General features: G+C 51.8%; 3 protein-coding genes across 7 annotated transcripts; 2 read left to right on the forward strand and 1 right to left on the reverse strand.

The window, feature by feature from the left end:
* The first annotated feature begins 994 nt into the window (after window positions 1–994).
* Window positions 995–15,010, forward strand: FADS1 (fatty acid desaturase 1). 4 transcript variants are annotated; one of them, XM_006730326.3, is made up of 12 exons: window positions 997–1,300; window positions 2,766–2,876; window positions 3,632–3,829; window positions 4,503–4,604; window positions 4,713–4,841; window positions 8,560–8,620; window positions 10,173–10,249; window positions 11,342–11,439; window positions 11,643–11,739; window positions 12,013–12,092; window positions 12,202–12,327; window positions 12,675–15,010. In XM_006730326.3, the coding sequence occupies exons 1-12, from the start codon at window positions 1,109–1,111 to the stop codon at window positions 12,724–12,726; spliced, it is 1,323 nt and encodes a 440-aa protein (XP_006730389.1). In that variant the 5' UTR covers window positions 997–1,108; the 3' UTR covers window positions 12,727–15,010. The 4 variants fall into 4 exon arrangements, with proteins under 4 accessions (XP_081654118.1, XP_006730389.1, XP_081654117.1 ...); XM_081797991.1 differs by lacking the exon at window positions 997–1,300 and adding an exon at window positions 1,412–1,736; XM_031024841.2 differs by lacking the exon at window positions 997–1,300 and adding an exon at window positions 2,133–2,287.
* Window positions 15,011–17,197: 2,187 nt separating this feature from the next.
* FEN1 (flap structure-specific endonuclease 1) lies at window positions 17,198–21,909 on the reverse strand. The gene is made up of 2 exons (XM_081797993.1): window positions 21,762–21,909; window positions 17,198–19,102 (listed from the first exon to the last, which is right to left on the reverse strand). The coding sequence occupies exon 2, from the start codon at window positions 19,079–19,081 to the stop codon at window positions 17,939–17,941; it is 1,143 nt and encodes a 380-aa protein (XP_081654119.1). The 5' UTR covers window positions 19,082–19,102; window positions 21,762–21,909; the 3' UTR covers window positions 17,198–17,938.
* Window positions 21,910–22,075: 166 nt separating this feature from the next.
* On the forward strand, window positions 22,076–25,227 carry TMEM258 (transmembrane protein 258). 2 transcript variants are annotated; one of them, XM_081797994.1, is made up of 4 exons: window positions 22,076–22,223; window positions 23,718–23,827; window positions 24,406–24,559; window positions 25,120–25,227. In XM_081797994.1, exons 1-3 carry the CDS (start codon window positions 22,221–22,223, stop codon window positions 24,530–24,532), a joined length of 240 nt encoding a protein of 79 aa, XP_081654120.1. In that variant the 5' UTR covers window positions 22,076–22,220; the 3' UTR covers window positions 24,533–24,559; window positions 25,120–25,227. The 2 variants fall into 2 exon arrangements, with proteins under 2 accessions (XP_081654120.1, XP_006730388.1); XM_006730325.3 differs by having other exon boundaries at window positions 22,078–22,223; window positions 24,406–24,542.
* The last annotated feature ends 205 nt before the right edge of the window (window positions 25,228–25,432 follow it).

Below are 25,432 nucleotides of genomic sequence, written 5' to 3' on the forward strand. Positions count from 1 at the left end.
GTAGGTCCTCTTTAGCATATGAAAGTTCTTTTGAAACCTCCCCCAACCCCATAGTATATAATCAACCACCCCTCACAATCCCCGGGCAGGGCAGCAGCTCTTTCTGCCCATGGGTCCTGTCCCCGTGCTTTAATAAACCACCATTTTGCACCAAAGGGGTCTCAAGACTTCTTTCTTAGTCGTGGGCTCCGGACTCCACCCCCATTGAACCTCACCTATATCCCCAAACCCCATCATCTGGATGCTTCCTCACTCCCTCCCAAAGCCCAGAGGTCTGAGCCCCAAATCCCTCTACTTAAAGGCCTCCTATGGCTCCCGGGTGCCTTCAGGACGTAGTAGGGATGCCTCAGCTTGAAGACCCAGGCTCTCCACACAGAACCTCCCTGAGGTCAGGAGATGCTGAAAACCACTTCCTTTTATTTATTCCAGTTAATTCAGAATAGACCAAAAATTAAAATAAAAAGGGTAAACAGGGCTACAAAAATTGTGGGGCATTTTTAACGTTATTTTGGGCAAAAGAAAGCATGAACATGCCCCAAACCCAATTAACCGTTAATTACGCTGTTCACAGGTAACCGCCAAGGGTTCGCACACTGTTATTTCAGGCCCCACAACCGTGGGGGCCCTGGCGAGGAGGCCGGGGGTTTATCAGACGGATCTGCGCTGGGTCGGGGCCCGGAGACTGGCAAGGGCGCCCGGGGCCTAAGGACCAGTCCCCTGGGGCAGCCTCGACCCCAGGACGGCCCCTCCCCACCCACCGGCGCGCCGAACCCCGCACCCAGGAGCGTCCGCAGAGACTGCGTCCCAGCTCGCAGGACCCCCGGGAGCCGTACCGCGAGTCGGGAAACTGAACGCCGCGAACCCTCCACGGAACCCGCGAGGGGGCGCGCCCGCCCTAATCCTCCCCAGCCGAGCCGGGTGGGAAGGCGGGGGCTCGCTCCCCGCGCCACGCGGCTCGACCAATGGGAGCGCGTGCAGCGGGGCTCCGCGGTCCGCGCCGCGGGTGCTGAAAACCCGGCGCGCGCAAGCGGGTCCGTTCTCCGCGCTCGCGAAGGCGGCGCGTTCTACCCCACGGGCCCGGAGCGCGCGCCTGACCGCCTCTGCCCGGATGGACTCCGAGACCGCTACCCAGGCGCCGACCCAGCGCTACTTCACGTGGGACGAGGTGGCGCAGCGCTCCGGGCACACGGCGGAGCGGTGGCTCGTGATCGATCGGAAGGTATACAACATCAGCGAGTTCTGCCGGCGGCACCCCGGGGGCTCCCGGGTCATCAGCCACTACGCGGGGCAGGATGCTACGGTGAGCGTTGCCCAACCGCGGCACGGGAGTGGGCGGGGCCGGGCGGCTGCCGCTGGAGGTTAAATGCTCCAGGCAGGAAGTTCGGCACCCACGGACGAACTCCCAACTGATTCGGGGGAGAAGCCAGTAGGCGTCGAGCATACCCGTTGCCCACGACTTAGCACGGGATGCAAGGGCAGGAGAATGGCTGTGAAAACTGGAATCAGGAGAGTGGGGATGGAGGCCGGCAGCGTGCCCACACAAACAAAGGACTGCGCGCCCGTGTGCGTGCGTTCCGTCTGTGGCCCCGTCTTTGGTAGCCAGACGTACGCAGACGTACCCCAGAGCAGGACAAGCAGGGAGGAAAGCCAGGATGCAGGCTGCCGGGGACGGCGGAGCGGCTGAGGCCGAGGGAGGAGGGGTCAGCGGCAGGAAGAGGGAGTCTCGACCTGTCTCGGTGGGTGCGAAGGGAGCGCAGCGGGCGTCTAGACTGCGCGTGCCGGCTTGCGAGTGGGAGCAGGAGAGGGAAGCGTTTTCGGGGATAGGGCCGAGGCGGGAAGCCAGCCAGTGCCCGCTGCCGTGGGAACCCCCGTACAGGGTGAAGGGGCGGCTGGGCGGGCAAGGCCAGAGCTTGCAGCGGTCACCACGACTGACCACTGGGAATCCGGGACTGCGGGGGAGAGCGAAGAGGTGGGCGCTCGCGCATGCGCAGACGAAGCAGGCACCGACGCAGGGTCTTCACGCAGTGTGATTTGGGGCCCGGGCTGGGGCCGGCCGCAACGGGGATAGCGATTGGTCCAGATGTGTGGTGCCACCGGCCGCCGGCTCCGCCCCGGCTCCCGCCTCTAGTGCCGCCTCCCCCTAAGGCCTGGGACCGCCTGACCTACCAAAACCGAAAGTAGCCACTCTGCGGCAGGGGGTGGTCATAGTCTTAGGGGAAATAATGGAACCCTACCAGGAACAGCGGCAGAGAGAAGGGGGAGAAATGGAAAAGTTACCAGTTCGGAGGTAGGGAGTCTTCCTACTCACATTTTATGACGAACGCTGGCTCAGAGGGGATCTGTTAAAAGTCCCATAGATAAAAACAGAAGTCTCAACAGCCCCACCCATCCCTTCTAGTTGTTTCTCACCTAGATCTTAAATTCTTGTGCAAGAGCTGTCCCTAGACACGCCTAGAGGACAGGCCAGCCTAGCGGACAGGCCAGCCCAGAGAAGTCTTTCCGTGGTCACCCCTACCCACACTTCTTACTCCTTGATGTGGTGCCGTTTTCACTAGAACACATGCTGGGTGTTCCTGAGATGTGCACACCTGGGAAAGGTCTAAGCACCCTCAAAGGTCAGCTGACTGGAGGGAAGTGGTATCTCTTTGAACTTGGATACAGCCTCCTTGCTGGATCAGGAGGATGGCCTCTGGTGTGAGCCCTCTAGGAGCCCCGGGGGCCCGGGCTGGCTTCCTAACCGCTCTGTCTTCTCCCTATCCTTGCAGGATCCCTTTGTGGCGTTCCACATCGACAAGGGCCTTGTGAGGAAGTATATGAACTCTCTCCTGATTGGAGAACTGTCTCCAGAGCAGCCCAGCTTTGAGCCCACTAAAAATGTGAGACTCTGCTGTTTGGAGACACTTTGATTGTTGAAGGGCAAGGGGGGGAGAAGGAAGGCCTAGATAAGATCAGAGTTGATCACAGTCAATAGTTCTTCTTTTTTTTTTTTTTAAGATTTATTTTATTTGAGAGAGAGAGAGCATGAATGGGATGAGGGGCAGAGAGAGAAATAGATTCCCCATTGAGCAGGGGCCCGATCCCGGGACTCTGGGACCATGATCTGAGCTGAAGGCAGACGCCTAATCAACTGAACCACCCAAGCGCCCACAGTCAGTAGTAGTTCTTGTGAAACCTTGAGGTCCCTGTTTCTCCCACAGTCACTGGGACACAGGCATAATGAGCAGGGCTTTGAAACCTATGGCTCTCACAAGGCCAACACCACCACTACCCTCATCAAGACCTATTTAAGCATGTACTCTGTGTCCGCCATAACCACATAGAACGCGTACACATTTACAGATGAGAAAGCTGAGGCTCAGGGAGGGTGAGCAATGTGGCCAAGAATCACACTGTTAGTAGATGGCGCAGCAGGGGCTTGAATCAAGTCTGTTTAACTCCAAAGACCACATGCTCTCAGGCATGATCCTTCAGCACGTCTTTCCTCAGTGTTGTGGTAGACTTACCTAGGATTATGGACTTCCCACAGCTATCTGGGGGTGGGGGTTTCTGGAGCCTAAGAGGGCCCCTGTGTCCAGCAGTGTTGGGTTACAGCTGGGAAGAATAATAGCCCCTCCCTCTCACTCTTCCACAGAAGGAGCTGATTGATGAGTTCCGAGAGCTGCGGGCCACAGTGGAGCGGATGGGGCTCATGAAGGCCAACCATGTCTTCTTCCTGTTGTACCTCCTGCACATCCTGCTGCTGGACGTAGCTGCCTGGCTCACTCTTTGGGTCTTTGGGACATCCCTTGTGCCCTTCCTCCTCTGTGCAGTGCTGCTCGGCACGGTTCAAGTGAGAGCTCTTGGCTAGTCAAGAGCACAGCCGTGCTCAGCATCCTTGCATCCTTGGGGAAAGCTCTCTGTATGCCTCAGAAGGCCAAGAAGCCCGGCCCTGTGACTGGGGCGGCACTGAGGATATGGGGAAGAGTTAGCGCACAGAGACATTTTATCATCTGTGCCTTTTACCTGCTCCTTAACCACATGCGCACCTTCACTTTGCTCACCCAAGTGTAGCCCAAGTTTGTCAAGAACCAAGATTCTGATTTCTCAGAAAAGCTTGGCTTTCTCCTCACCATCACATTGCCCAACATGCTAATAAGGCTTAGAACCTGATATCAGAACCCATTTGCCAAGCCTGCTACTCGCCTCTGAGTTTGTCACTCTGTCCTTTTTTGTAGTCTGGATATTCACTCCATCATAAGTCCTAGAACTCCAGAGAGTTCTATGGGAACTCTTCGAGGGAACTGAAGAACAGGGAAAGGATAGTGATTTGCCCCAACTCTTGCATGAGTTAGTGGCAGAGGTCCAGAGTTAGGACCCTGACTCCTTTCCTGACGTGCTCGAGGTACTGTGGCAATCACAGGGCTAGGCAGACGAAGGAAGGGGGTGAGGCAGGGACCCCCTGAGGTCACTGAGATGGAGCCTGGGCTGGTGGGCTGCTCTCAGCGCTAACTTTTCTCACTCAGGCCCAGGCCGGCTGGCTGCAGCATGACTTTGGGCACCTGTCTGTCTTCAGCACCTCCACCTGGAACCACCTGCTACATCATTTCGTGATTGGCCACCTGAAGGTCAGTGAGCTGGGGAGGGGCTCTTGAAACTCCAGTCAATGAAGGGTTTCCTTGGGGGGGGATGGGGGAATGCTAGGCTTTCATACTCATGTCCCTGCTTTTCTCTAGGGGGCCCCTGCCAGTTGGTGGAACCACATGCACTTCCAGCACCATGCCAAGCCCAACTGTTTAGGCAAAGACCCAGACATCAACATGCACCCCCTCTTCTTTGCCTTGGGGAAGATCCTCTCTGTGGAGGTGAGTAGAAATATCAATGGAAAGGTCTTGGGAGAATGGCAGCCAACCAGAAGAGAGGGCTCTGGGGAAAATGTTCACAATGCTGTCAGTGTGGGTGAGAGAGTGAGGCCAGGCTGGCTTGCTGGCAGTCGCCGGAGGCAACAGGCAATAAATAAGCTGCCCAGGATAGAATCACCTGTTATCCCTGGTGAGTGCAAGCCAACAGTTACTGCATAAACGTACCTCATGCTGCAAGGGATCCAAACAGTGACCAGATTACTGTGCAGATCTCTGCAAATCGAATGGATGGTCCTCCTTGGGGATGCTTTTTAGATATTCCTACCCCAGGCAGTCACCCCCACTGACAGCTCCCACAACTCTGATATCCTACTGTGTGCAGTCTTCCCCATCAAGGGCTGGACCAACTGTCTTACTCTTCTTTGATGCCCAGGGCCTGGAACATTCATTCGCTGAGTAATTCTTCCCACCCATCTGACCCCAGCCTGACTTCCAGGGTGGTCAGTGTTGGGTTTGAGTTATCACCTGAGGTTATGAGCAAAAATTGTAATGCAGCTGCTAAAGGATGAATGCCTGAGGGTGGAGATCTGGAGAGCTTTTGGTGAACATAAGGCAATAGGAGACTTTGAATGGCCAATAGAGTTCTTTGTAAAGTTACTTTAAAACGTTCTGTGCCGGGGCGCCTGGGTGGCTCAGTCGTTAAGCATCTGCCTTCGGCTCAGGTCATGATCCCAGGGTACTGGGATCGAACCCCGCATCAGGCTCCCCGCTCCGCGGGAAGCCTGCTTCTCCCTCTCCCACTCCCCCTGCTTATGTTCCCTCTCTCGCTGTGTCTCTCTGTCAAATAAATAAAAATCTTTAAAATAAAAAAAATAATAAAAACACCTTCTGTGCCGAGGCTCTAGGCTGCAGTTAAGAGTCCCACCAGACCCCGCTCCCCGCACTGTATGATACTTCAGCGTGCCAAGAATTCAGACTGTTCCATCGTAGGCATGAGTGAGTGCAAGGTAGCCTGGCTGTCCTCCCCCTCTGGCCAGGAGGACTCTATGGAAAGGCTTTTACAGTGTTGGCTGTCCTGGCACCAGGAGCCCTTTGTTGAGGCTTATGCCCCACCTTTCCATAATGTCCTAATTTTCCTACCTCCTAAGCAAGGCCTTGGCTTGCTACACGTCCAACACTGTATAATGGTCAACAGTGTGCGGATGATGAATCAGCCCTGGCCCCACCTGTGTGGGTGATTTGTTAGGCAGAGCATCTAGTCCTTGGTAGCACTTCCGTCACTACAGAGGGTTAAAAAAAAAAAAAGGGTGGGAGTTTAAGTGGAAGAGAACCTTCTCACACCACTGCCTTTATTGTTTCTTGGTACTAGGGTTTTCAAGAAACTCCCATTTGCAGACACTAAAAACAGAAAGTGATCTAGGATCGATAGATATTTTTCTGTCTAGTTATGAGCCTGAGGATGGACTGCCTATTAGTAAATGCCTTGGCTGCAGGCTGCTTGGCCTTTGCTTCAGCCCCTCTGGGAGCTGATCCCCATGCTGACCCCGGGGCATCCACCTCAGTGCCTCCCGAGTCTCCTGGAGAACAAGAAAACGCAGGGGACACCTCACCCTAAATACAAACTTTCTGGCTCTGTCCGAGAGTTGAAACACAATAGGGCCGTTATTAGGATCATAATAGCATCTGATTGCCATTCAAGGAGGCAGCAGTGGACAGGGCTCCCTTCCATAACAGTTCCAAAATAGGCCAGTGTCTTCCCACTCACCCCCACCAAACCTGACAGGTGCTCCTCGTCTGCTTTTCCCCGAAGAGGATGGGGGTGAACTTCACCCCAACATCCAGTTTATCAGCAAGCCTTGTTAATACTGTCTCTAAAACATCCCAAATCCATTGACTTCTCCATCTTCGTTGCTTCCCATTCCCCCCCCAATCCATCTTGGAGCCTGATTCCTGCTCCAGCCTCTTCCCTGGTCTCCCTGCAACTATACCTCCCCCCACTACAGTTCATTCCCTCCTGCAGGCTGAGTGGGCCTGTCCCAAGTGCAAAGCCGATAATGCTACACCTGTTGAAAGCCCTCCAGTGGCTTCTCATCACCACTGGAATAAAACCCAGGCTCGTTGCCAAGGTCTTCCTGGGGCTCTCTAAGGTCCACTGTGAATTGGCCTTCCCTAGTTGTCCAGCCTTATCAGTCCTTCTCCCCTGTTGCTTACTGTTCCCGGCTACACTGCCCGTTCTGTCCCTCAAACATCCTGCGCCTTTGTACTAGCTCTTCTCTCTGCATTAAATGCTCTTCCCCTGAATTCCTGCTTTGCTGGCTCCTTTTCATTCAGGTCTCAGTCCAGATGTCAGCAGCTCAGAGTGACCATTTCTGACCACCAGAGCCAAAACGCTGCCTCCCTCACTTTGTCCTATTTTCCTGTTTTTAATCTGTAATTACCATTAGTTCTGTTCACACGTTTGTCATCAGCTTCCTCTCTTCAAATTATAAGCTCCATGAGAGTAGGAACTTTTGTGTTGCTCACCTCTGTATCTTCAGCACCTAGAACAGTGCCTGGAACATAATAGGTGCTCAGTAAATACTTGTTGAATTTAATCAGTTAATACAGAAAGGATGCTTCATTTAGCAGAAATGCCTTGCACAGAATCAGTCAATCAGTCAATAAGAATAAATGTTATTGTCATTCCGATGCACAGAAGAAAGAGGGACTGGCGTTCCACTCGGGAGTGGAGTACCTCCTGTGCTCTGGGCTCATCCGGTTGCCAGAACTAACTCGGGCAAGAGGGGCAGAAGGAGCCACCAAGTGAGACAGCAGAGCTTTGCTGTCATGATTTTGGGTGCCCATGCGGGCATTCAGGCTGACTGATCTGACATCACCGGCCCATCTCTTCAGCAGCTAGGCTTATAAAATAATCACTACCCCCTGGGAAAAGCCTTGCCAGAACCTTCAGATTGCCAAGTTGTTCTGTCCCTTTCCGCCAGTATATGCTAACTTCGCTTAGCATTCAGGGGATTTTATAAAGTTCATGTTGTAATCAAGAGACCAAAAGAGGGTCTGGATGGATGGATGGATGGATGGATGGATGGATGGATGGATGGAGAGGGAATACTGGCCTGTGTAGGTGTATAAATGGTTGTCTATGGTGAAAAAAGTACCAGATGGTTGGGGCGCGTCAGTGGCTCAGTTGGTTGAGCGTCCGACTCTTGATTTCGACTCAGGTCATGATCTCGGGGTCCTGGGATCGAGCCCCCAGTCAGGCTCTGGGCTTGGTGGGGAGTCTGCTTGGGATTCTCTCCCTCTCCCGCCTCCCCACTCACTCTAAAGTAAGTAAACAAATCTTAAAAAAAAAAAAAAGTACTAGTTGGGGAAAAGGGGAGAGGATGTGGAGGGGCCTGGAAACCTTAAGACAAAGGTGTCTTTGGATGACATGAGGAGTCCTGAGGACCTGCAGACTCTGCTGTGCTCATGCCTCGTGTGGGCACGGGCCACGGAGCTGTACACCAGGGTGTGTGCACCTGGCCGATCACAGCCTGGGTCTTCCTGCGCCAGTTGCTAGAGGTAAAGCCAGGCCTGCTGGAGCATTCTAACAGCACCAACAAGCTCAGCCAACAGCCCCTGGAGTAGGCCTAAACTCCTGAGCAGGGAAAAGCCAAGGTCACAGGGGGAAGGGAATGGGGTGACTGGTCTGTGGGTACTGATTTGTGTTTGCTTTTCTTCACAGCTTGGGAAACAGAAGAAAAAGTACATGCCATACAACCACCAGCACAAATACTTCTTCCTGAGTGAGTGTCCTTATCCAGCACAGGGGAACTCTCTTGGGATGGGGGTGCTGAAGGGATGTCAGGAAGAAATGACTTTCTTTTTTTTTTTAAAGATTTATTTATTTATTTGAGAGAGCGAGAATGAGAGAGAGTACATGAGAGGGGGGAGGGTCAGAGGGAGAAGCAGGCTCCTCGTTGAGCAGGGAGCCCGATGCGGGACTCGATCCAGGGACTCCAGGATCATGACCTGAGCCGAAGGCAGTCGCCCAACCAACTGAGCCACCCAGGCGCCCAGGAAGAAATGACTTTCTGAAGGATTATAGTATTTTAAGTAAAGGCTGCAGGAAGTACCCTGTCCCCGACTGGTTACTCCCTGCATGGGAGCAGACTACCATCTCAGTTGAGCAAAGTTACAGGCTAATATTTGGTCAAGGGTCATGTGTATCGGGGGCAGAGGAGTTCCTCCAGTTTCACCCTGGCTTCCACAAGAGCACTGAGCGGTCAGGTCCAGCCATCTTGATTAAACCTTAAACCTTGGGAAACAGACTTGGGCCAAGATGACTCTGTGGGTAGTCCAACACCCAGGGGCGTAAAGGCAGACATGGCTATGGGAGGACTGGACTCAAAAAGGAAGTGGAAAGGCTGTTAGAGCTGAAAAGGAGGATATTTCTGTGGTTGTCTTAAGCTCTCTCTGAAGGCTGTTCTATATTCCTTGCTTTTAAAATCTTCATAGTGCCTAAAATTTGAGTTTTCTAATTCCTTTAAAAATTCAAATTTTTAAAGGAAGGGAAAGGCGGATTCCATTGATCCCATTTTAGTTCAAAGGAATTTATCCTAACTGCCTATTATGAACCATCACTACTGGAGAAAGGGGATGGGTAGAAGGGTAGAGCAGAAATGTCTGGAAGAATTTTAGAATCCATGGCACATCAGGACAGAGGAGCCATAGGTGAGCACGGTCGTGCAGGGGGTTATAGGGAGCTTCAGGGCCCTGCAGAGAAGGGATACAGAAAAGGAAAGGGGACAGCATTAGGACGGGACCACTTCTTCAAATCCCTTCCCACACCTGCCCTCCAGGGCTTCAGGTTGGGAGGTACAAGGTCATTTCCCTAATCCAAAGAAGTAAGCTTTCAGCCCACTGAAGCATCAGCAGCACCCACCCCGCACCTCCCAACCCACACAAGCAAACTTTCCTGCTCCTGTCCCTTCGCCTGTAGGCAGAGCAGCCCAGAATGCAGGGCAGGTGACTGCAAGGACAGGCAGTGGCAGGCCAGGGAACACGGGGAGAATCCGCAGTGGCCTTCTAAAGGCATGGAGCTCGAGAATGGAAAAGAATGCCACTCCCACCCTCACCCTCCTGGCATCCTCTTGGGAGGTTTTGCCTTCTTCAGACTTGCACTCATGCCCACCTTCAGGGCCTGCCAGTTCCAATGGAGTGAGGAATGCCAAGGCAGCTGGAAGGGGCCACAGGAAGAGATGGCAAGGGGGCAGCCCCACGCCGGAGGCCACCTCTCAGGCACTGAACTGCCCTCATGCTGCTCACACTTCCTCCCTGTCTCCATTTCCTTCCTAGTTGGGCCCCCAGCCTTGCTGCCTCTCTACTTCCAGTGGTATATTTTCTATTTTGTTATTCAGCGGAAGAAGTGGGTGGTGAGTATCCATAGCCCCCAAGTTCCACATCCTTTGTCTTCAGAATCCTGAGGGAGGGGAATGGGGGTTCTCCAGAGGAAAGCTCACTGAGATTTACTCCAGGCCTAATTTAGAGCAAAGTTAATAGGACTGAGTATAGACCTTCCTTGTCTCTAGATGGGATGATCTGGACTCAGCAGACAGCCTGACTCCCAACGCCCTATTTCTTTTTTTTAAAAAGATTTTATTTATTCATTCATTCATTTATGAGAGAGCACGTACACACAGGCAGGGGGAAGGGCAGAGGGAGAGGGAATCTCTCAAGTAGACTTGGTGCTGAGCATAGAGCGCCAGGCTCAGTCCCACGACCCTGAGATCATGACCTGAGCCAAAACCAAGAGTCGGATGCTCAACTGACTGAGCCACCCAAACCCCCCCCCCTCCACCACCAATGGCCTATTTCATTCAGCTGGTACCTCCTGAGGTTCTTGTGCTTGTCATAAAGCCAGGAGCCAGGCTTGGGGGTGGGGAAGAGGTAGACGCAGAAGGTTCTAGGATTCCAAAAGGGTCTTGCCTGCCTCTGGCTGGATGAGAGGCATCAGAAAAGGCTTTGTGAAGTCAGTTTTGTAGCTGGGCCTTGGAGGATGGGCAAAGGTGGGGCTGGAGGGGGATGGACTCTGGGAAGTGAGGGGCAGTTTTGGCCACTTGGACATGTTGTGACTCGTGCCAGGGGAGAATTGTGGTGCAGAAGAAGTGCTTGATCAGGGCACTGGCACAGACCGAGCCTCTGTCCTGGAAGATTCATTTGGCAGCATGATGAAGGGATAAAGAACTTTGATGGGTTGGGAGGAGCTGGAGGCAGGGAGACCCTGTAGGCCTTGGCACCTGTGAAGGAAACAGGCAAGGAGGACTGGGGGCCGCCGCCAGGAACGGAAGGAAGGAGTGGGGTGGCATGAGATATTGCAGGACTGGGCAACGAAGAGAAGCTGACGGTGACAGAATGTTCCAGTCTGGGTCCCCGGCAGAGTGGCTGTACCATGCAAATAGGTGAAACGAAAGGAAGAGGAAGAAGTGCTTTGTGCCAGTCATCATGCTCTCTGCCTCTCAATGTAGGACTTGGCCTGGATGATCACCTTCTACGCCCGCCTCTTCCTCACCTACTGGCCGTTTTTGGGACTGAAAGGCGTCCTGGGCCTTTTCTTCCTGGTCAGGTAGTATTTGATGGGGAAGGAGGGATGGCAAAGAAAAGCTGATGTTTGGGAATAACGAGTCTGGTCTGGGGGCTGTGCTGGGGCTTTAGGCGGCAGGGGGTGTCCCAGGTGTTGGCCTGGGAAGATGGCCAGGCCAGAGGTTATCTGAGGCAGAAGAAGAGCTCTCACTTGTACTGTTTTTGTCTGTGTGCCATATCCACCAGGTTCCTGGAAAGTCACTGGTTTGTGTGGGTCACACAGATGAACCATATCCCCATGCGCATTGATCGCGACCGGAACATGGACTGGGTCTCCATCCAGGTAAGGGACAGTCACTTGGAAGACCTGGGGATGACACAACTAATGAAAAAGGCAGGTGGGCACAGATGCAGGCTAGGGGGTGGGCGTCCCCAAACAGCACTGCCTCATTAGCTTGAAGCTTCTCTCCTGCCACCATTTGGAGAAGGGAGTGACCAGGGACCGTCCCCCCCGACCCCCCAACCCCCCAACCCCAGCCGGCTTTGCCTGGAGACGGCTGGGTTGGCCTTTCTGTCTGGCACCCAGAGCCACGCTCTCCCTGCCCTCTTCCTCCAGCTCCACGCAACATGCAATGTCCACAAGTCTGCCTTCAATGACTGGTTCAGTGGACATCTCAACTTCCAGATTGAGCACCAGTAAGTAGGGAGACCTGAGAAGCAGGGTCCTTGGGAGGGTCCCTGTGGGGAAAGCGGGGAGGTGGAAAGAGCAGAGTAGGGGCCACTGACGGTCCCGTTCTCCCTGAAGTCTTTTCCCCACGATGCCTCGACACAATTACCATAAAGTGGCTCCCCTGGTGCAGTCCCTGTGTGCCAAGCACGGCATAGAGTACCAGTCCAAGCCCCTGCTCGCAGCCTTCGCCGACATTATCTAGTGAGTACCTGAGCCTGGGAACAGGGCCGGCAATGGGGCTGGTGCTGTGTGGGGTGGGAGCAACAGGCAGGGTCCCCCCGGAATGGAGGCCACCAAGACAAAGGCAGGGTGCTCTACTGGTTTTGCAGCCAAGTCAGGCCTTTGTTCTCAGTGCCATGGCCCAAGCTAGTTCTCAGAAGCCAACGGGAGGAAAGGGGCCATATGCCATGGCGATCAGCCTCCATTCCTCTGTAAGAGCCTCACTACACGTCTGTAGGGTGGTTTGGCTTTCGGGCCTGGCTCTGCGCGCGCGCTCGCTCTCTTTCTCTCTCTCACTCTCACTTCCTGCTCCCATCTTGCTCCCACAGCTCACTGAAGGAGTCTGGGCAGCTCTGGCTAGATGCCTATCTTCACCAGTAACAACCCCCCCCCCCCCCCCCCCCGCAAATCTGGAAGAAATGCCTATCTTCACTGATCATACCAGCCCACCTGGGAGACGAGTTTCTGGCACCAAAGCAGAGGGGAGCTGGAGGGACAATGCCACTGTAATTATAATATTGGGGGAGGTGGTCTGAGGAGATAAAGGCTCAACTCAAACCCTTCCCCTCTATCTTCCCGGCACAGATCTAAGACCCAAAGGGCTAGGGGGACATGCGTGCCCCCTGGAGGGAGGGAAGGAGCTACTGGGGCAGAGATGTGGGAGTTTACTTTCCTTTTTCTAGTTTGGCAGATACAGATGCTTGGTGAGCAATGAGGGAGTCGGTGTTGGAAGAATAGGGAGGACACACTGAGCCCCAAAATCAGTAAGAGATTTAGCATTAAAATTCCAGCCAGGAAAGGGGTGAGCCCATCTCACTGGTCTGCTTCTCGGTGCCTTCTCCACCCTCTACTGTCTGAGGAGATAGAGTGGCTGAACCTTCCAAGCAAGATTGAGATTTGAGGCCTGGCATAGTACACCACCTGGGCGGCTCAGCTCACTCTAGGGCTAGGTGAGACCTAGGTCTGCCTCAGGCTCCTGGAGAAGCAATTTTCCCACTTCCAGAAGCAGGCAGAGCAAAGCCAGGACTGTGGTGCTGGAAACATCTGACTTTGAAGGATCCTGGCATTATCGATTTTGAGCTTATGTTCCATCCAGGGCACCCAGGGAGCATTAGGTCATAGTTCTTGCCAAAATAGCAAGAAGAGTTACTGGCCATTCAAAATCCCCTTCACCTTGGGATCACCTCTTGTAACCACCACTCAAGGAACAAGACTCCTAGGATGGAGTCCACGTCTTGATTCTTCATCCATAAACAAGTGAACAGATGGGGCAACTTCATCTTCTCCCTAAAAACAAATGGGGGTTCCCAGTGCTTTCCCTTTGTCTTCCTATCTGTAATTCCACGTTTAACAAAGTAGTTAGCACAAGTGACCACGTTGGGAGATCCTGAACTACAGTCCTAAAGAATATAGTGGTTGTTAAGAAATGTTCTGCAACCTAAATTATGTTACAGTATTACTTCTGAGTGGGAACAGTGAATTAAATATAATCACTTCACAGTTCTAAACCAGAGATAGGAAGATAAAAACAGTTTGCGAACTATCAGCTCTGTTCAAGCATCTTCTCCGCTGGACACCAGGTAGGAATTTAGGATAATCTCTTAAAAAGCCTATCCATCTAATACTGAAATACAGTTTTTTTGAAAAAATCTCCTGGTTCTTAAAGGTTAACGTTTAACCCATCTCTTAAGCAAACAAAGGAATGAGCCCAGGAGTCTTGCCTTAACCCCCAGGGCTTGTCATCTGCATTCACACCCAAAGCCACAGCCTTCCCGCCAGGTGAGGGGGTCATTTGTCTGTTCATCAGCACCTACTCTTAAGCATAGAGCGTTTTGGATATGGAGAAGAGGAAACTCAAACTAGAAGGAAAAAGCAGAGCCGTAGAAGAGTCCACATTTCGTTGTAGGAGAGAATAAAGGTCATCTGAAAGTGAGCTGCGATGGGGTTAGGACATCACTTGTGGAAAGGCTGTGGGGATGACTTAGAGGCTTGTCAAAACAAAGATTAAAGAGACAACAACAGAGGCAGGACGGGTTGCAAAAGAGTTCAGCTCTTCTCCATTTGGACAGAACCTGGTTTGTAAGAGCCTGGGTAGAAAGACTAGAAGCAGGATTGAAAAGTTCTTTCATTGGCTTCCTCACTCCAGAATAGGTGCTGATCCTGCCCCATCCCTCTCGTCCCTACTACCCAAGGTTTAGGAGTCCTGTCACCAGCCTTTCAAGCCATCTGGCTGCTAATCTGAGCAAACCCAGCAAGGCGTACTGAGCCAAGTCCAGGTCCTCAAAGCACTTCAACCACTGTGGCCTTCTTTCCTTAACCTAGACCAGTGTAGTCTCACATGGCCACAGAGGGACACACCAGTGACAAAAAGGCTCAGACTGTTTTAACAGTACGATGAGTGATCTCAAATCCAAGCAATGACATGAGAAAACAAGCTTAAAGAGGACAAGTCACCTCCAGTCACAGATCGTGGCATACCAACATCTGAACTCAGTGTTTTAGAATTCCAACCTACATGTTTATCTTTGTTAGTCTCATCTTCCCACCACTTTACTGGAAGCACGTTCTTTGATTAGGTCCCACATCTGTATCCTTTTCGTGTGTGCCAATTTTGTTACCACATCCAGACAAGGAAAGCTGAAAAATAAAGTTCACTTTGACCAAATGAAGGCTATTCACTTGTAATCCACGACTTTTCTTCTGCACATGTCAATGGGACTCCCCATGCCAGCGCTGTAAGTTACCACCTACCTACCTCTATGGCTGGGACCAGGAGTTCCCAGACAGACTCGTTTGCACAAGGCCTTTGGGCAGAGGAACACCTGCATCCTCCGAAAGAACACCAAGGCACAGGTAGGCTATGGCGAGGAAGAGCAAAGCCAACCCCTTCCCAGGACCCCGTATGGTCAGGTGTTAGGCTGCGCAGATACACTAGCCAGGTGTGCATGCGTCTCCTATCACGAAGCAGTACCCTCACCCTTTCGACCTTGTTTCTAGTCTCAATACGGGTAGTCCCTAAAAGTCTCTTGTTTTGCCTGTGTCTGCAGACGCAGTGCTTCAGAGCGGGACTGCAAAGCAATGCCTTTTAACCTCAATCCTGCTAGAACAGCTCCCTTTGAGCAAGAACATTAGAACATGCTAGGTAAAAATTTGCAGAACTGGTTTTCCCTGCAGTGTGCAGTGGTTAATAAACTAGAGAAGACCAGACAACTCAACTTGAAAAAACAAGAGGAGGGGCGCCTTGGTGATTCAGCTGGTTAAGCATCTGCCTTTGGCTCAGGTCATGATCCCAGAATCCTGCGATCAACCCCATCAGTCTCCCTGCTCAGTGAGCAGTCTGCTCCTCCCTCTGCCCCTCCCCCATCCTGCTCATGTGCACATGCACACTCTGAAATAAATCTTTTAAAAAAGAAAAGGGGCAATTAAAAACTTAAAAAAAAGGGGGGCGCCTGGGTGCCTCGGTTGGTTAAGCGTCTGCCTTTGGCTCAGGTCATGATCCCAGGGTCCTGGGATTGAACCCCACATCGGGCTCCTGGCTCAGTGGGAGCCTGCTTCTCCCTCTCCCTCTGCCCCTGGTTGTGCTCTCTCTCTCTCTATCTGTGTCTCGAATAAATAAAACATCTTAAAAAAAATTTTTTTTTAAAAGAAAAACAGGAAAACCACTCTACATGTCTGACTACTACAGGGTACAAGCCCTTACCTAGAGCTACAGCAGTGAGACCATCACTCCCTAAGAAGTCTTTCCACCTCTGGGCCCCATCATCATTACCACAGACTTCGATTACTTGGCACTCCCAGAAGCTGTGTGGCCTAGTCCAATCTGAGAAAACCCGTTCCATTCAACTGATGGATACAGCAGTGAACAAAACCAAGATCCCTGCCCTCAGAATAGAACTGTCTACACCAGGGGCGCCTGGGTGGCTCAGTCGTTAAGCATTTGCCTTCAGCTCAGGTCATGATCCCAGGATCCTGGGATCGAGCCCCGCATCGGGCTCCCTGCTCCGCGGGAAGCCTGCTTCTCCCTCTCCCACTCCCCCTGCTTGTGTTCCCTCTTTCGCTGTCTCTCTGTCAAATAAATAAAATCTTAAAAAAAAAAAAGCAAAACTGTCTACCAGTGGTTTGGGAGTCCCCTAGTTATGAGAGCACTGTTGGGGAGACTATGTCCCACTCCTGCTTCAACCAGAGAAGCTCAAATCCTGAGGTTCCACATAAGATTTCACTTGAAAAATACGTTGCTCCATTAGAAATTTTGAAAACCACCAGTCTTTACCCGCTTAATCTGTTAGAATATTGGCAGTTTAAATTTCAGATTGCTTAAGTGTGCCTGTTAACTTCAAATGGCAGCGACAGGAATGCTAAAAAATTAGAAACTCCCCACCAAGTTTTATCAGGATTATAAAACTTTTAAAACATTCCATCTCTATGGGAAACGGCAACCTGAATTTGATGTCACAGAAGGAACATGAAAGTTATTTCTGAAGTGCAGTTTTTTCACAATTTATAAACTAGTAAGGTAAATGCTTGGATGCTATGAAGTAGTTGATCGAAATTGTGAGGCTTTCTCAAAGGAGTTCCTTTATCTCACACAGTAGGTGGGAAACTAGAAACCCATTCAACTTATTAAAACTTCTTTCCTAGTTAAACGAGGCATCCTCCTCCAAATGGCTTAAGTACTGCCAAAGCGGCTTTAGCCATTCTATGGAGTGTGGCGCCATCTTGTGGCCACTCTCAAACCTCTTGCAACGGTACAAGTCTGGGATGTTCTCTTCAGCGTGAAAAGAACATTACACTGCCTGAAGCCTGGGGACACTCGAGATGTTTTCAAATGTTCTCAGAGAACGTGACATTCTGGTTACTTTTATAATTTTATTGGCTTTTCTCATATCTTTAAAACAAAAACAGCACATGAAAATAGCATCTTATCCCAAAGTCTCAACTCAGTTGACGGCCTCAGAGAGGACATTAGAATTTCGCCATCTTGTGCCCCTAAATAACCAATGTGAAGACTCAAGTTACATAGCAAGTTCAAGTTTCTGCCCACCCCAGGACACATAACCAGTAATCAGACCCTTGCTGCCAACTCCAGGGACTCCAGCTCTCCCTGCCTGTCTTAGTTCTCAGCAGCTCTCCCCATCTGTTAAGACTCAGACTTCCTGATGGCTGTCTCACAGGGTGGGTCAAGGCTGAGCCAGAGAGAAGTGCAGTCTGGTTCCACCACCCACTCCCATCGGCCACCAGTTGGCCAGCCAGGAAATCATTTTTGTCCAGTCTGCTATCTCTACCATTTATCTCCCACTCCCTCTTCAAAACTTGTTGCTCTCACTTTCATTTAAAAATAGATTCAGTGTCCGTAAATTGCCTGAGAGGTGTTCTGAGCCTGACATACTTTCCTGAGCTAAAAGAGAAAACAAAGTAGTTCTATGGCATTCCTGCCATAAGATCAAGTACAAAAGAAAAAAGCACTACTTGAGAAGGGTAGAGCTAGAGAAGCAATGCAATCCCCTCCCCGCCCCCAGAGGTTTCTCTAGTGCTAGCTCTTGAGGGTACCGTAAGGCAGGTATTCTGGGGTCAAGGAGGTAGGAGGGAAACTCATTTATTTTCCCCTTTTGAACTTCCCTGCTGTCCCAGTCTTTGCCTTCTTCTTGGCAGATCCCTTGGGTCCGGGCTCCTTGCGCTTAGCTGAAGAGAGCGAGCCAGTCACCTTGAAGAAATCATCCAGGCGGCCCTGGGTGCTGCCTTGGCGGCTCTTGCTCAGCCGCCTGACCCCACTGCGGATTCGCTCCTCAGAGAACTGCTTTTCACCACACATGAACTTGACGAGCTCTTCTTCATTTGGCTCACTCCACTTCAGCTCCACAGACTCTGGGTCAAGCACCTCGGGCTCCAGGAAGAGCTGCTGGGCCTCCCTGTGGAGCCAATTTTCTGGCACGGGGTACTTGTTGGGGTCGAGCCGACGCACAATCTCCTCAATGCTCTTGTGCTTCTGGATGAGGTCCACAGCCCGCTTGGGCCCAATGCCCCGAATGCTCTCACAGTAGTCACTGCCCAGCAGGATGCACAGATCTACAAACTGCTCCTGGTTCAGGCCCAGCTCCTGCAGGATCCGGCTCAGGTGGAATTCCTGGATGGGCAGCTTCTTGGCCTCGCTGGCAGTCAGGTGGCGCATCAGCACGGGGCTGCCAAAGGTCAGGCAATCCATGTCCTCAGTGGCCGCGGCATAGACTTTGCCAGCCTTCACGAGGGCAGCACAGCTGGCCTCGGCCTCACTGGGCGCATCAAGGTATGGGATGCCCATGAGGCTCAGCAGATGCTTGCACTCATCACTGTGTTGCTTGGTGACCTTTACCAGCCTCTTAGTAAACTTTTCTACCTCCTCCTCGACCCCAGCAGCCTGAGCCTGCTGCAGCTGCTTCTCGGCCTCAGCCCGCCGCTCGCTGCGTTTGGCCAGCTCACCTGACTTGAGCTGCGGTGGCTTGCCGTCAAAGACATACACAGGCTTGATGCCGTTCTCCATCATGCGGATGGTGCGGTAGAACATGCCCATCAGGTGGCTGGTAGTCTCACCCTCCTCATTCTGCAGCACATCCCCACCCTGGCGCACAGCAATCAGGAACTGATAAATGCTCATAGAGGCATCAATAGCCACCTTGCGGCCAAAGTAGCTCTTGATGTCATTCTCCCGGATGGCACCAGGGGCCACATCAGCAATCAGTTTGGCCAGGCCTTGAATTCCCATGGCAACACAGAGGAGGGACAGCTAAAAAAGAAAGGAGTAAAGTAAGAAGAGGAGGAACTTAAAGGATGCAAAGGATCAAGGGTTATAACTGGTGCTATTTCACCAACTTCATGTCTTCAACTGACCAAACTGAGCACAACAAAAAGGACGCCAATTTGGGACCGCAGAAGATGAAAAGATGAACAAGACAAGGTCACCATTTGCAAAAAAACTTACTGTCTAGCAAGGGAGCCCACTCAGTTAATACCAAGGCTTCCTGAATATCGGGGAAAAACCTGGGTGTTAACAGCAATAAGATCCTGCTGATGTCGAGGGACTTATTAAGGTTTCATGGATAAGGCAGCAATAGCGCTCGCATGCAGTAAGGGCTACAACTGGTGTGGGAGGACGAGAGTGCCTGGCCTGAGGGGCCCAGGGATCATAATGACAGAACCAAGCCCTGAAGGACAAGCAAATACTGTCTAAACAAAGATGACACAGGTACAAAAGCAACCATAATACAAGGCTGAATGTGCACAGTGGCAAAATAAACACGAGTTACCTAACTTCTTGCCAATTCATACATTCCTCCTGTATACCTTCAGGCCAGTCACTGAACATCCCCAACTCTTCCTCTGGCTCCTCTTAGCAGCTGTGATGGTTAGTTTCATGTGCCAACTTGGCTAGGCTAAGGCACCCAGTTATTTACTCTAACACTAATCCAAGTGTTGCTGTAAAGGTTATTTTGTGACATCTATCATCAGTTGACTTTAAGCAAAGGAGATTCCCCTCCAACATATGGGTGGGCCTGATTGGTTTTAAGGCCTTGGCAGCAAAAACTGAGTAAGGTTTCCCAAAGAAATTCTGCCTGAAGACTGCAGCATCAACTCCTGCATGAGTTTCTAGCCTGTGGGCCAGCCCGATCATTTTCAACCTTGCCAACCTCTTACAGTCACCTGAGCCAATTCCTTAAAATAAATCTCCTTATATATGTCCATATCCTATATCTTACTGCTTCTCCAGAGAACCCTGACTGATACAGTAGCCCTGAAGAAGGACTAGCAAAAAACCATATCTGAATGGGAGTTATGTGGCTTCCTCACACGCTGCTGCTCGAGTCTCCCTTCAGTAATCCTTCAGCACTGAGACTGGTTTCTACTTCTACCATGAGGTTGCTAGGAATTCTTAGTCTTTCTCTTTGTATTTTCTCTCCACCACTAAGTCTGAAAATGTGAACTCCATGGCTCCTACCTGACCCTAGGTCCTGATCTAGAAGCCTGGCAACCTGTAGTTGCTCAGTCCCACATTGCACTTCTGTGGTTCAGGCCCCTTCACAAGTATTTCCTGGGGCAGTGTTTCCTGAACTTCATTTAGACCCAAACCACCCTCACAATTTTTTGCCACTTCCATCTAAAACCTGTACTTTCATTCACTTAATATTTTCTTTAAATGGACACCATTGTTTTAAAAACTCAAGTAATTTCGGGGCGCCTGGGTGGCTCAGTTGGTTAAGGGACTGCCTTCGGCTCAGGTCATGATCCTGGAGTCCCACGATCGAGTCCCGCATCAGGCTCCCTGCTCAACGGGGAGTCCGCTTCTCCCTCTGACCCTCCCCCTCTCATGCTCTCTCTCTATCTCATTCTCTCTCTCAAATAAATAAATAAAATCTTAAAAAAAAAAAAAAACTCAGATTTGAAAAAGAGAACTCCTCTTAAGCAGTAATGTCTGTGCCGTATCAGTTATATTTTGATGTGTTAAATGTGTAACCATTAAAAAGGATTTTTTGGGGGCGCCTGGGTGGCTCAGTCGTTAAGCGTCTGCCTTCGGCTCAGGTCATGGTCCCAGGGTCCTGGGATCGAGCCCCGCATCGGGCTCCCTGCTCGGCGGGAAGCCTGCTTCTCCCTCTCCCACTCCCCCTGCTTGTGTTCCCTCTCTGGCTGTGTCTCTCTGTCAAATAAATAAAATCTTTAAAAAAAAAAAAGGATTTTTTGGGTGCCATTTAAAGTCATCTTGTGTCATGTATGTGTCCAACAGTCCAAGAAATATTACACTAGACCTTTTCGTTGCTCCCACTTTTCACAGGATTCTTTCTAAAGCGTAAGTGACCCTGCTACATCCCCCCCCCCCCGCCTTAATTCCAAACACCTCAACCTGTCCTCAAGATCTTCCATGCTTTGCTTCCCAACCTACCTTCACAGTCTGGGGGCCAACGCCAAGGCTGAGATAAGGCCTGCCCTTTCTCACTGCTGCTCAGCCGTGCCCTCCTCCCGCCATCCTCTAGCTCTCCTGCTCGGAACCCTTTCCTCCCGCAGAGGTCATTCGACCCTCTGGGTCCGGCCTCAGGCTGGCTGCTTTGCTAGAAGGCTTACGGGGAGGTCAGTGCCTGCTGGCCGGCTAGCCTCCCACAGCCCCCAACAGAGGGAGGCGGGAAAGAGATCTAAACCAGTGAAGTCTCCAAAATGTCTCTCATCCAGGATCTTGGTCAAAATACACAACGGCCCCATTAAGTGGAAGCTATCTCTCCTCCCTCCCCCAAATGAAGCAAGAGTCTCGGAGGTTAGGCGACCGGTCCAAGTCGCACAGCGGGAAGGTGGCGGGCCCGCGCTCCGGCCTTCGCCCCGCGCGCGGCAGACGGCCCCCCACAGCACCCAGAGCGAGGCGGACCCCGCCGCCCTCGAAGACACTTCCCATGAGGTCTCACCTGGCCTTTGGGGCGCGAGGTCTCGACAGCTAGCGCTCGGTCCCGTGCTGCCCAGGACGGTGCTCAGCCCCGCACCCTCCTCAGCTCCGCCGCGGATCCTGTCGCGCTCCGCCACCTTCCAAAGCCCGCGCTCCGGTCACGTGACCCGCCGCCGCGCACAGCCTCCTGGGAAATGCGGTGCAGGGCCCGACCCCCTCGGCCAGCTCCCCTTGTGGCAAACAGTCCCGCCGGGGAGAACGAACCCTCTCAGCGGCTCTGCCCTACCCTTCACTATCGCTTGCCCCAGTTCCACATCAGGGGCTCACAGGTCCCAGCCCCAGCTACACCCTGACCCACGGGCCTACAAATCCCACAATGCCACTCGCGCGGGCGCACTTCCTCTTCCGCTGAGCGGGGCTTCTGCTGCGGCCGACGTGTTATTCCGGTGGCGGAGCGGCGGATGATCCTGTGCCTGGCAAAATGGTGAGGGGGTTGGGGCGTTCCGGGCAGGGCTGTGAGGACCCCTTGGGGCCCGTTCCACACCCCGTTTCTCTCGCGAAGGCCTCTGACGCCCGAGATCCAGACAGCGGGAGGCTCCGGTATCCTCCGGCTTGGGCGGAGGGACGGGAAGGGAAGCCCCTTGCCCTGGACTCGTTAGGCTGAGGTTTTGATCTCGCGACTTTTAAGGGGTGAGGCGTGTGAGGTGCATTTTTAATACCTTAAGCTTTTATTCCTGTTACCTGTGATTAAGCTGTTATCTCTCTTTGGAAATTTCTTCCTCCTGCTGAACTCCTACTCATCCTACAAAGCCCAGGGCAGATGTCAACCTTCTTGGTGAAGCACGTCCAACTCTCTCAGGCACTTGGCCGCTGTCTCCTGGGAGCTCCCACAACCTCTGTACAGACCTCTTGCCACATGTCACGGTCTTCTTTGTTATCTGCCACGCCTCCTAGTGACCACCATCTGACGTGCATCTAGCCCTGGGATGATGTCTATTCATCTTTGTGTTCCCAGTGCCAAACACAGGGCCTGCAATTGGAGGCCCAATAAATGGCAGCGATTGTCTTTATCATTTTTTGGGGGGGAGGGGGCATAAATGTTTACTGAATTGAATTCCAGTGTCTCTTAGAACAATGGGGTCCATTTATTTCTCTAGAGTTGTTATGTTCTGGACTTTAGGACCGTTGGCTGGTGAGTGACAATAGAAGTCAACATTTGTACAGAACTTTACGTTTACAGCCCTCCTTCACAAGCATTATCTCATAATCTTCCCTGTAAGCTTGGGAAGGAAACAAACACCTTTTGAATGACTACTCTATGCCAGGAAGTGAGCTAGATGCTTTGACGTTCGTCATCTTTCTTAAATCACACATCAACTCTGTGAGTGGTGTTATTATAACTATTTTACTGAGATTCATATTATTCAGTAGAGCCAGATTATTAACTGAAGTCTTTTGCCAGTAGATCCTGAGATTTCACAATAGCGTAGTGTGAAAATTAGAGATGTAGAAGTTGAGATTGGGTCCTGGCCCAGGCTCTGAATTACAGCAGGATTCTGAGCTTGGTGTCTACAGACATGGGTCCATAAAGCTCCTAAAATTATAGGCAAACTTTTTCTTGCTTCTGGTTTACCCTGGGCAGGGTCCATACTTTTTTTTCATAGTCATCAGTGGTCTCAAAAAATGTTAGGGACCACTGATCGATAGCTTATCCATCACCTTCTGTGTCAGCCTCTGACTCTTAGCTGCCCTTCTTGTCTCATATTGAAAAAGCAAAGCGTCACCTTAGTTTAAGATGTCATTGTTATCATTTACAAATGGAATCGCTTGATGTTGGTTCTGAAGGACTTCCGTATTTCCCAGGCTGAAACAGACCTTTAACAGCCCTAGAGGAGGAGGCTCCTTGATGACCTCACACTCCCCCTCAGGTTTAAGTCCTGGGATTCTTTGATAGCTCTGATCTCATGCCCTCCCTTAGGAGCTCGAGGCCATGAGCAGATATACCAGCCCAGTGAACCCTGCTGTCTTCCCCCATCTGACCGTGGTGCTGTTGGCAATTGGCATGTTCTTTACCGCCTGGTTCTTCGTGTATCCTTTTACTGAGCAGCCAGTGGGCCAGAATTAGCAGTGTGGGAAACCGAGGGAGAAACCATGCTGGGTACATGCACCCTGCCAGTTTTGCTCTGGTGTGGGGGTAGGGGGAAGGTAAGGAGATTGAAGAAAAGCTGTTGATGTCCAAGGTCAGGTGCTGGCCTTATTTCCCAAGTTCAGGGGAGCTCAGTTTGCTCTTCAGATTTCCAGGATAGTGAACAGAAGGCCTGGCCGGACTGGAGGTTGGGGATAGGGAATCTGAAGTTGGGAAAGTGGTAAAAGGGTATGCTCAGGCGGCAGGAGATCTGAGGGCTAGTGCCAGTTCCACTGGTCACTAGCTGTGTGACCTGGGGTAAGTGACCTAACCCCTCTGGGCAGATTTTCTCCATGGGTGGTTGAGGGCTGGTATGAAGCAACAAGAGTCCAGGTCGTCTCTCAGGCCCCTCTTCCTGGCGACACTGAGCCAGGCAAGCCTTCTAGAAGGCTCACCCTGTACCTTTTTCCCAGAGCTGCACTGGCCAGGCTTCCTGTCCTAGGCAGTCCATCCCTTTGCTTCTCCTTAATCACCCTGCCAGTTATGAGGTTACCTCTACCAAGTACACTCGGGATATCTACAAAGAGCTCCTCATCTCCTTGGTGGCCTCACTCTTCATGGGCTTTGGAGTCCTCTTCCTGCTGCTCTGGGTTGGCATCTACGTATGAGTTCCCAAGGGTAAGAGCTGTGAGAAGGTGGGCACTACAGAAGCTTCCCACGTCTGCATCAGCGGGGTCCTCAGGCCTGTGGAAGACTTTGGTTAATGATGACAGACTCAGCAGAGTGGAGAGGGACACCAGGCACGTGTGCCTCTTTCCCTGTCCCAAATGGGGATCTGAGACCTACATTTTCATTCTGAGTTCTGCACACGGCCCGGGGCTTTGGGATACACTTCATAGGGCTGTGCGCACAGTCTTCCCATGTTAGACATTTGCATCCTTACACATCATACACCATTGACCTGGCGAGGCTGCTTGGGAATGGATTAGAAGGGGGTCAGAATCTAGGAGTACCGTTGTGGTTAGTTTGAATGTTTTCAGTGAGTAAAATAAATCTTGACTAAGTGATTAAAAAAACCCCCAAAACCCTCGCTGCAGATAATCCACTGAACAGGTCACTGAGAATCGGCTTTGGTGGCTCAGCTTCAGAGTAGTGTGCCCATCAGCCCTTGCCCCAGGAGCACAGGGTCCAGTGAGAAAAGGAGGTGGAAAGAAGGGTCATCGGTCTCATTTTGATACCCCCTCTCCTCTTTCAGGTTCCAACCAGGAGCTTCACTGAATTCCTGCTTTTGTAAATTAATTTTTTTACTGTTGCTGGAAATGTCCCACCTGCTGCTCCCAATAAAGGCAGATGTGTGACCGTCTGTCTGGCACCCATTCCGCAGGGGTGGAGCAGTGGTGGGGTGGCTCCGGGACCCATGTGACTTGCCCGGTCCCACCCCTTCCCATCTTTCTTCTGCCTTTCAGATGGTTCCTCCTGCTGGGAAACCCTGCTTTCTCTATGTGTGAGGGGTGAGGAGGGTATGCGAGGGGTGTCTGTCCTTGGAATTTAAAGCTCTGTGGATAGGA

Source organism: Leptonychotes weddellii, chromosome 11, assembly GCF_054177405.1.
Source record: "Leptonychotes weddellii isolate Sample4059 chromosome 11, ASM5417740v2, whole genome shotgun sequence".
Classification (NCBI taxonomy): Eukaryota; Metazoa; Chordata; class Mammalia; order Carnivora; family Phocidae; genus Leptonychotes; species Leptonychotes weddellii.